This window comes from Cherax quadricarinatus, chromosome 50, assembly GCF_038502225.1.
Source record: "Cherax quadricarinatus isolate ZL_2023a chromosome 50, ASM3850222v1, whole genome shotgun sequence".
Lineage (NCBI taxonomy): Eukaryota > Metazoa > Arthropoda > Malacostraca > Decapoda > Parastacidae > Cherax > Cherax quadricarinatus.
This window is the reverse complement of record NC_091341.1, coordinates 20,237,615-20,249,042: the sequence shown is the minus strand read 5'-3', so window position 1 is coordinate 20,249,042 and position 11,428 is coordinate 20,237,615. Positions and strand designations below refer to the sequence as shown.

The 11,428-nt window shown below is 38.6% G+C and overlaps 1 protein-coding gene across 1 annotated transcript in view; it reads left to right on the top strand.

The window, feature by feature from the left end:
• Positions 1–7,630: 7,630 nt before the first annotated feature.
• mal (molybdenum cofactor sulfurase) overlaps positions 7,631–11,428 on the top strand; it is a 40,957-nt gene continuing 37,159 nt past the window's right edge. The window contains exons 1-3 of the mRNA XM_053785928.2: positions 7,631–7,827; positions 9,706–9,862; positions 10,520–11,172. Of these exons, the coding sequence (XP_053641903.1) occupies positions 7,743–7,827; positions 9,706–9,862; positions 10,520–11,172 (895 nt within the window). The 5' untranslated portion in view covers positions 7,631–7,742. The remainder of the gene's footprint in view (positions 7,828–9,705; positions 9,863–10,519; positions 11,173–11,428) is intronic.

Here is an 11,428-nt window from a genome sequence, read left to right as displayed (position 1 = left end):
ATTGTGTGGTGTGTGTATTGTGTGGTGTGTGTATTGTGTGGTGTGTGTATTGTGTGGTGTGTGTATTGTGTGGTGTGTATATTGTGTGGTGTGTATATTGTGTGGTGTGCATATTGTGTGGTGTGTATATTGTGTGGTGTGTATTGTGTGGTGTGTGTATTGTGTGGTGTGTATATTGTGTGGTGTGTATATTGTCTGGTGTGTATATTGTGTGGTGTGTATATTGTGTGGTGTATATATTGTGTGGTGTGTATATTGTGTGGTGTGTATATTGTGTGGTGCGTATATTGTGTGGTGTGTATATTGTGTGGTGTGTATATTGTGTGGTGTGTATATTGTGTGGTGTGTATATTGTGTGGTGTGTATATTGTGTGGTGTGTATATTGTGTGGTGTGTGTATTGTGTGGTGTGTATATTGTGTGGTGTGTATATTGTGTGGTGTGTATATTGTGTGGTGTGTATATTGTGTGGTGTGTATATTGTGTGGTGTGTGTATTGTGTGGTGTGTGTATTGTGTGGTGTGTGTATTGTGTGGTGTGTGTATTGTGCGGTATGTATTGTGTGGTGTGTATATTATGTGGTGTGTATATTGTGTGGTGTGTATTGTGTGGTGTGTGTATTGTGTGGTGTGTGTATTGTGTGGTGTGTATATTGTGTGTTGTGTATTGTGTGGTGTGTATATTGTGTGGTGTGTATTGTGTGGTGTGTATTGTGTGGTGTGTATTGTGTGGTGTGTATATTGTGTGGTGTGTGTGGTGTGTATATTGTGTGGTGTGTCTATTGTGTGGTGTGTGTATTGTGTGGTGTGTGTATTGTGTGGTGTGTGTATTGTGTGGTGTGTGTATTGTGTGGTGTGTGTATTGTGTGGTGTGTATATTGTGTGGTGTGTATATTGTGTGGTGTGTGTATTGTGTGGTGTGTGTATTGTGTGGTGTGTGTATTGTGCGGTATGTATTGTGTGGTGTGTATATTATGTGGTGTGTATATTGTGTGGTGTGTATTGTGTGGTGTGTGTATTGTGTGGTGTATGTATTGTGTGGTGTGTATTGTGTGGTGTGCATTGTGTGGTGTGTATATTGTGTGGTGTGTATTGTGTGGTGTGTGTATTGTGTGGTGTGTGTATTGTGTGGTTTGTATTGTGTGGTGTGTATATTGTGTGGTGTGTATATTGTGTGGTGTGTATTGTGTGGTGTGTGTATTGTGTGGTGTATGCATTGTGTGGTGTGTATATTGTGTGGTGTGTATTGTGTGGTGTGTATTGTGTGGTGTGTATTGTGTGGTGTGTATTGTGTGGTGTGTGTATTGTGTGGTGTGTATATTGTGTGGTGTGTATATTGTGTGGTGTGTGTATTGTGTGGTGTGTGTATTGTGTGGTGTGTGTATTGTGCGGTATGTATTGTGTGGTGTGTATATTATGTGGTGTGTATATTGTGTGGTGTGTATTGTGTGGTGTGTGTATTGTGTGGTGTGTGTATTGTGTGGTGTGTATATTGTGTGTTGTGTATTGTGTGGTGTGTATATTGTGTATTGTGTGGTGTGTATATTGTGTGGTGTGTATTGTGTGGTGTGTATTGTGTGGTGTGTATTGTGTGGTGTGTATATTGTGTGGTGTGTGTGGTGTGTATATTGTGTGGTGTGTCTATTGTGTGGTGTGTGTATTGTGTGGTGTGTGTATTGTGTGGTGTGTGTATTGTGTGGTGTGTGTATTGTGTGGTGTGTGTATTGTGTGGTGTGTATATTGTGTGGTGTGTATATTGTGTGGTGTGTATATTGTGTGGTGTGCATATTGTGTGGTGTGTATATTGTGTGGTGTGTATTGTGTGGTGTGTGTATTGTGTGGTGTGTATATTGTGTGGTGTGTATATTGTCTGGTGTGTATATTGTGTGGTGTGTATATTGTGTGGTGTATGTATTGTGTGGTGTGTATATTGTGTGGTGTGTATATTGTGTGGTGTGTATATTGTGTGGTGTGTATATTGTGTGGTGTGTATATTGTGTGGTGTGTATATTGTGTGGTGTGTATATTGTGTGGTGTGTATATTGTGTGGTGTGTATATTGTGTGGTGTGTGTATTGTGTGGTGTGTATATTGTGTGGTGTGTATATTGTGTGGTGTGTATATTGTGTGGTGTGTATATTGTGTGGTGTGTATATTGTGTGGTGTGTGTATTGTGTGGTGTGTGTATTGTGTGGTGTGTGTATTGTGTGGTGTGTGTATTGTGCGGTATGTATTGTGTGGTGTGTATATTATGTGGTGTGTATATTGTGTGGTGTGTATTGTGTGGTGTGTGTATTGTGTGGTGTGTGTATTGTGTGGTGTGTATATTGTGTGTTGTGTATTGTGTGGTGTGTATATTGTGTGGTGTGTATTGTGTGGTGTGTATTGTGTGGTGTGTATTGTGTGGTGTGTATATTGTGTGGTGTGTGTGGTGTGTATATTGTGTGGTGTGTCTATTGTGTGGTGTGTGTATTGTGTGGTGTGTGTATTGTGTGGTGTGTGTATTGTGTGGTGTGTGTATTGTGTGGTGTGTGTATTGTGTGGTGTGTATATTGTGTGGTGTGTATATTGTGTGGTGTGTATATTGTGTGGTGTGCATATTGTGTGGTGTGTATATTGTGTGGTGTGTATTGTGTGGTGTGTGTATTGTGTGGTGTGTATATTGTGTGGTGTGTATATTGTCTGGTGTGTATATTGTGTGGTGTGTATATTGTGTGGTGTATATATTGTGTGGTGTGTATATTGTGTGGTGTGTATATTGTGTGGTGTGTATATTGTGTGGTGTGTATATTGTGTGGTGTGTATATTGTGTGGTGTGTATATTGTGTGGTGTGTATATTGTGTGGTGTGTATATTGTGTGGTGTGTGTATTGTGTGGTGTGTATATTGTGTGGTGTGTATATTGTGTGGTGTGTATATTGTGTGATGTGTATATTGTGTGGTGTGTATATTGTGTGGTGTGTGTATTGTGTGGTGTGTGTATTGTGTGGTGTGTATTGTGTGGTGTGTGTATTGTGTGGTGTGTGTATTGTGTGGTGTGTGTATTGTGTGGTGTGTATATTGTGTGGTGTGTATATTGTGTGGTGTGTATATTGTGTGGTGTGCGTATTGTGTGGTGTGTATATTGTGTGGTGTGTATATTGTGTGTTGTGTATTGTGTGGTGTGTATTGTGTGGTGTGTGTATTGTGTGGTGTGTGTATTGTGTGGTGTATATTGTGTGGTGTGTATATTGTGTGGTGTGTGTATTGTGTGGTGTGTGTATTGTGTGGTGTGTATTGTGTGGTGTGTATATTGTGTGGTGTATGCATTGTGTGGTGTGTATATTGTGTGGTGTGTATTGTGTGGTGTGTATTGTGTGGTGTGTGTATTGTGTGGTGTGTGTATTGTGTGGTGTGTATATTGTGTGTGTGGTGTGTGTATTGTGTGGTGTGTATATTGTGTGGTGTGTATATTGTGTGGTGTGTATTGTGTGGTGTGTATATTGTGTGGTGTGTATATTGTGTGGTGTGTGTATTGTGTGGTGTGTGTATTGTGTGGTGTGTATTGTGTGGTGTGTATATTGTGTGGTGTGTATATTGTGTGGTGTGTGTATTGTGTGGTGTGTATATTGTGTGGTGTGTATATTGTGTGGTGTGTGTATTGTGTGGTGTGTATATTGTGTGGTGTGTATATTGTGTGGTGTGTATATTGTGTGGTGTGTGTATTGTGTGGTGTGTGTATTGTGTGGTGTGTATATTGTGTGGTGTGTATATTGTGTGGTGTGTATATTGTGTGGTGTGTGTATTGTGTGGTGTGTATATTGTGTGGTGTGTATATTATGTGGTGTGTGTATTGTGTGGTGTGTATATTGTGTGGTGTGTATATTGTGTGGTGTGTGTATTGTGTGGTGTGTGTATTGTGTGGTGTGTATATTGTGTGGTGTGTATATTGTGTGGTGTGTATATTGTGTGGTGTGTGTATTGTGTGGTGTGTGTATTGTGTGGTGTGTATATTGTGTGGTGTGTGTATTGTGTGGTGTGTGTATTGTGTGGTGTGTGTATTGTGTGGTGTGTATATTGTGTGGTGTGTATATTGTGTGGTGTGTGTATTGTGTGGTGTGTATATTGAATTATTATTTTTGTTGGTGAATTATTTGATGTTTTTATTTATTTGTGTTATGTACATTGCATTTTGCTATTGTAATAAGTATCATTTTTGGGATTTACAAATGTGATCTCATTCTAGAATGTCATTTTTAGACATTGTTAGCATACTTGTTAATGATATAATTGTTGTTGTTATATGACATATCTAGAGGCGGACTTTGAGGCCGATGCCAGCAGGGTACCTTTGAGTTTAATGTTGAGCTACCAGGATCATCAGTGGTAGCAGGTACTGTGATGAATAGTGATAGTGAAAGATGTAATGTATAATGATAGATGTAATGAATAGTGATGGTGATATATGTGGTGACACTGGGAGATGAACAAGTCTTGGTGTTTGCACACTTTCATGTAAAAACAATAATAATAATAGTAATAATAATAATAATAATAATAATAATAATAATAATAATAATAATAATAATAATAATAATAATAATAATAATAATAATAATAATAATCATTAATAACTGTCCTCTTATAACTCTTACGAGTTTAATGCTCCGATACAAAAAATTAAACTCATTTTTGACCAACAAAAAAGACTTGACTTAAAGTGTATAAGGTCCTAGGAATCAACCAAAGTTCTATGGGACTTGTGTCTTTGATGTTGACTTTGATCTTGGTAGCTGGGAGGCCTAGACTTGGAGGTAGCATGATCTTGGTAGCTGGGAGGCCTGGTCTTGGTGGGAGCAGCAATGGTGTTCACACTACCCAAAACCCTTTAGTATTATAATGTTTTAAAACACATTTCTTATTACCCAGAATTTGTGGTTTTCCATGTTGTTGTGCATTCTGGACTGGTGGTTTTACTTGGGTTTTTGCATCATCAAGGAATATTTGCTTGTCTGCTGGCATAACTACTATTTTCTGTGGGGTCTCACCTCTTGGACCAGTCAACACATGGCCGTTCAGCATCAGTGCTCGTCTTTCGTAATCCTTATTTTTAAAAATTGCAAAGCCATACCCACGATGACCTCTGAGTCTTCGTGGCATCATGAATTTGATTAAACCGCCGGATTTTTTCAGAAGCTGTTTTACAGTCCGGTACCTACACAAAGTGGGTACCTTGGCCACAAAAACTCCATACCCTGTAGGGTTGGGGATGGTGGGTTTGGGGATGGTTATGGGTTTGGGGATTGTGATGGGTTTGGGGATGGTGATGGGGATGGGAAGGGTATTGGGGTTGGGGAGGGGTGTTGAGCTACCAGCATCATCAGTGGTAGCAGGTACTAGCTCACCAATCACCACTGTGTCACTGGTGCTGGTATGTGTAAGTGGCTTGAGAAGTCTGGTACGGAAGAATCGCCAGGTGTAGTACAAAACTCCTAACACTGTCACAACGACCCAGAGATGAACCAGCATCACTTGGGAGGATGAATTATTCTGGCAGGATTCTTTCATCTCCTTGAGGAGAATCTCCAGCTCCTCAACATCTTTGCTGGCTTGGTACAATTTAAAGATGATTCCCAGAAGAGGCCAGGAGTTTGGTGCCCACCAAGTGCTCGCCAGCCTTCCAGGGAGATGTAAGGGGGTATAATTATCACAATTAAATATTATCCCCATCCCAGGGATCCTACAAATTCTCTGGAAAAATGATTCACAAGCCCAGGAGGCTTCCTGGATCTCCATCTGGAGTCGCATCCGGTCCTCTTCCAGCTCCTGGGCCCACTCATCAAAATAACAATATAGCCCAACAAAAATGGTGATAACGTCCAACACCACGACGAGATACATCAATTTCCTGTAGATTTCCATATTTAGATATTTCTTCTCTAGTGGAAGCTAGGAAAGAAGAGAATAATAATTTATAATATCTCCAGCCACAATAATGTTCAAAATATAATATATGAGAAATATAGTTAACCTCGAATTTTGTTGTTCTGCCCTTGTGTATAGTGATGGTGATATATGTGATGAATAGTGATAGTGAAATGTATAATGATGGAGAGATGTTGTGAATAGTGATGGTGACATGTGGTGAATAGTGATGGTGATGTAGTGAATAGTGATAGTGATATATGTGATGAATAGTGATAGTGAAAGATGTATAATGATGGAGAGATGTTGTGAATAGTGATGGTGACATGTGGTGAATAGTGATGGTGATGTAGTGAATAGTGATAGTGATATATGTGATGAATAGTGATAGTGAAAGATGTATAATGATGGTGAGAGATGTTGTGAATAGTGATGGTGACATGTGGTGAATAGTGATGGTGATGTAGTGAATAGTGATAGTGATATATGTGATGAATAGTGATAGTGAAAGATGTATAATGATGGTGAGAGATGTTGTGAATAGTGATGGTGACCTTGTACCTAGTTCAGCCATCAAAACTTTGGGGCCCAGTCCCTGGACCCATTATGTACCTCTGTAATCTGTAAATACCTTTGTAACTTGTCATGATTGTGACTAGACCTACCTGGAGTTCATTACCTTTGTAAATTGTGAGTTCATTACCTTTGTAAATTGTGAATTCATTACCTCTGTAACTTGCTCAGTTATCAAAACTTTGAGGCCCAGTCCCTGGACCCATTATGTACCTCTGTAATCTTTTGACTACCGCCCACAGGATGGGTATGGGGTGCATAATAAACATATTAAACTAACTAACTTTGAGGCCAACAGAGTATTTTATGCCCTTGAGGCCAACAGAGTATTTTATGCCCTTGAGGCCAACAGAGTATTTTATCCTTTTGAAGCCAACAGAGTATTTTATGCCCTTACCTGGAGGGTGTTCCGGGGGTCACCGCCCCTGCGGTCCGGTCCATGACCAGACCTCGTAGTGGATCAGGGTCTGATCAACCAGGCTGTTACTGCTGGTCGCACGTAAACCAACGTACGAACCACAACCTGGCTAGTCAGGTACTGACTTCAGGTGCCTGTCCAGCTCCCTCTTGAAGACGCCTTGAGTCTATTGGTAATCCCCCTTATGTATGCTGGGAGACAGTTGAACAGTATGGGACCCATTACAGTGTTGTATCTTAGTATACTCATGGCATCCCTGCTCTTCATTAAGGGGAATGTTGGACCGCCTGCAGAGTCTTGCTTTCGTAGGGAGTAATTTCTGTGTGCAAATTTGGAACTATTCTCTCTAGGTCTAGGATTTTCCAAGTGTGTATTATCATGTATCTCGCCTTGGTTTTTTTTTTTGTAATTTTATCTTATATATTTTATTTTATGTTCACTATACTTTTGTGCCTTAATTGTCTGAAAGCTTCGTGTAACCATCAATATATTTCTTATCTTAATCTTGATACAATAGTTTAAATAAATAATACACTTAATAATTGGTATGATAACGACCTTCACTTACCGAGCTGGCGGGCGTACAAGTACTACATTATCTATATACACATTTATATACATAGATATATTTTATATATGCATCTTACGTATATAAATTCACGATTGCAATAAACACATTAAAAAAAATCAGTGCCTGAGGAAATACATATTAAAAATAAGTTAGTGGTATAACTTGTGTTGAGTGACCCTGAAGACTGGGTAGACATGACTGTGGAAATGACTTAAAACCTCAAATGAACATGACTCGTGAAGTCAGTGATATTGCAGTGACTGAGGGACACCACCTGTGATGACTCTACTGCTGGACAAACTCAAGGTTCTTCCTGACTATAATGTCGAGGAAATACTCAAAGAGGAGTTTCCTAGATGTGAAGGTCAGTTTTATTTCAGGTGTAAGTTTATTTAGGCACAGGTACACATGTGTACAATTAACATATATATAGTTTAAATTACCAAGGCTAACCTAAAAAAGTCAAAGTGACTTATTTCCATTGAGTCCTTGTAATATCTTATTATTTAAAACAGCTAGTCCAATCTTCTGGTACTAACGTCAGTGAAGGGCTCTTGATTCAGAGAATTTGAGCAATCTTTTCTTTTACCTGCATCTGAATAAACTAACTTATATTACAAGCTGACAGACAGGATCTGTATACTCAGACCCCTCAAGGAAGGTTCCTTGATGTTGGTGAGGGGCTCTTGATTTAGGGAATTGGATCTGTGCTCCAGTTCCCCGAATTAAGCCTGAATGCCTTCCACATCCCCCCCCAGGCGCTGTATAATCCTCCGGGTTTAGCGCTTCCCCTTGATTATAATAATAATGTATACTCAGAGGTGTATGTCTCTGCATACTTGCTGAGAGTTTACTTTTATCCTGGTTTTAAGGGGGGGGGGAGTTATCTTTGGTAATTTACACATGTTACTTATACTATGTTAATTGTACTGCCCCGTGACCTGGTGGCTGAAGCTCTCGCTGCAGACGGCGAGGGTCCGGGTTCGATTCCCAGCAATGGTGGAAACATTGGTCGTGTTTCTTTACACCAGTTGTCTGTGTTCCCCATCAGTAAAATAGATACCTGGGAGTTAGTCGACTGGTGTAGTTTGCATCCTGGGACAAAAATTGACCTAATTTGCCCAAAATGTTCTGCATAACAAGCAGCTTTCTATGTAGTAGTATGTCACTGATGTCAGCTAGGCCTGTATGTATACCTTGTACATGTACTTGTACAAATAAAGATATTATTATTATTACTATTATGTACACCTGTAACTGAATATTCTTACTTACTAGATAGGCTTTCAACACACAGATAACCCACATATAGGAGAGAGGAGCTACGATGATATTTCGGTCCAACTTGGACCATTTACAAAGTCACACTGCGGGTTATTTGTGTATTGTTCCAGTCAGGGTATTGTGCCTTTTTGTTATATATTTAGACTTTCAACCCAATTAACCAACCATTGTAGGCTCAGAAAGACTACAGAGTATTCTGTACCATGTTTTGGCTGAACTGCTGAGATTTCTTTAAAGATTAAGTTAAATTTGTACAGTGTTAACATTTGTACATTGCAAAAAAAAAAAAGTTCCCATATATGGTTTACATTTTGACGTGGGCACACTGGCATGTGATGAAAGACCCATTGATACTGGAGCTTATTCCCATAACCATCCACAAAAAATGGACTATATATGAATGCCAAAGTCATGATTATAAAGTACAGTAGTACTAGGTATTTTACATTTCTGAGTGTTCCTTTCACTTTAAACCTTTCCCATACACAGCTTTGTTTAAAATTAATGTTTATGTGTACAGTACTACTATATAAAATTAATTCCAGAGTCTATGACAGCACTGTATTACTGTCACTGTTAGTAAAATACAGTAGTACTATATACCATGCATCTTGCCTGATTTTTACACTCCACCAATTTTCCTCTGTCCCTCTCACAATATTTTTACCTGCTACTACTTTAATAACAGAGTGCGTTCTCTACAGGAGAGTTAGTTTTTCTTTTAGGCACAGGTACACATAAGTACAAGTATCATACATAGTGTAAATTACCTAGGGTAACCCCCCAAAAAGTCAGTGACTTATTTCCATTACGGTCCCTTTAAGTTTATTTAGGTACAGGTACACATTTATCATGCATAGTAACATATGTGTAAATTACCTACAATAACCCAAAAAAGTCAAAGTAACTTTTAACATGCTTTGTATTTGTAGTTTTATTGTGATTTTTTTTTTATCAGGCCATTGTTACCTTGATCATGCAGCTGCAGCATTATACAGCAACAGCCAAATAAAAAAAGTATCAGATGAGCTTCAGTCATCGCTGTTTGGTAATCCCCACTCTCGCCACTTCCCTAGTGACTCCTCTACACAGATAATAGAGTCTGTCCGCCAAAGGTGAGGAGGATATTGATTTGGTCGTAACATTTTTGATAAACGCATATTTCAGTGAACTGTATTAATTTATGAATAAAAATATTATCTAGTTAAAAGGGGAGGGATATGCTTGTGCTATCTTCTCTTTGGTAATTTTTTCATCGTATATTAGTAATTTGTTAATATTTCCATTGGTTGTAGCCTTAGTACTGTCTCTCTCACTTTATTCCATTCTTCACAAAGAAAAAATTCCCAGTATCCCTTCAGCTTCATTTTAGTACTAGTAGACTGCAGTTCCCTTTGAGAAGTAAAATTGTATGCTATATCCTTATACTTTCTGAATTTGGTGTTTAGGGAAGCAATTGTTAAACCGGTATTCCTGGAGTAAGAGATTTTAAATAATTAAAGTAGCTTCTTAAAGAGTGATTCTCTCCTTCCTCTATACTCCAAGTATAGGTATACAACTATGATTCTCTATATTTTCTAACATCCTTTCTCCTTAAACTGGAGATGTCATAATAAATGGCAGTTAGTTAATAAGCTGAATGGTTGAAGTCTTGGGCTTGGTACATACAGTACATGGACCACCATTTAATTCACTGTCCAGCATTTTGTCTATTCATTTTTTCCTTATTTGCATAGTGATCTGTTTATTAATTTAGATTTTTTTCTTTGCAGAATCTTAGAGCATTTCAATACGACACCAAATGAATATGATTTGATCTTTACCTCTGGTGCTACTGAAGCAATGAAGATTGTTGCAGACAGTTTTCAGTGGAACAGTAGTTCAGAAATATTGCACAGAAGGAGCAATGGTGCTGTGTCAGAAGAAAAAGCAGTTAAAAAAAATAGCCAGAAAGCCCAGGATATCGAAGACATGCAGCATGAATGGAAGAGTTTGAGGGAGACCGAAATGACAGAGGCACATTGTGGGGCATTTGTATATGCAAGAGAGAACCACACCTCAGTGCTTGGTATGAGAGGCTTGGCCCACTGGGCAGGTGCTAGTGTATACTCTCTCCAAATCAAAGAGCTACACAATATATTTGAAGAAAAATCTTGTACTGTTTTGAAAGATTCCAATTTTGACATGGATACTTTTGGCTGTGCAAATGCTAAAGAAAAGATATCCCAAGGCAATTCTCATCAGAGAGGTGTTACAAGAACAAATTCAGAGATGTGTTCTGGAAGAAAAAACTGTCTCTTTGCCTACAGTGCTCAATGTAACTTTTCAGGAACAAAGGCACCTTTGGAGTGGATTGAGAAGGTTCATAAAGGAGCTTTGAACAGGCTATTAAAAACCTCTCCAATAAATAAAGATGCAAGGACAGGTACGTTACTCTTGGAAAGTTAGTATTATACATACATACTTGTTGGATTTCTCACACTCAAATCTGTTTTCTTTCTACTATTTCTTTCTTATAAATGTCAGTGTAAACCAGTTTAATCATATTTGAGGAGATTGAGTGTGATCATATAGGAATGAATTTGTATCACATACAATGTAGCAAAATACTGGTAGAAACTGGGTGACTGCATATAAGAAAATTCACAAAGTGAAATTACATGAAGTGAGGGAAACATTAT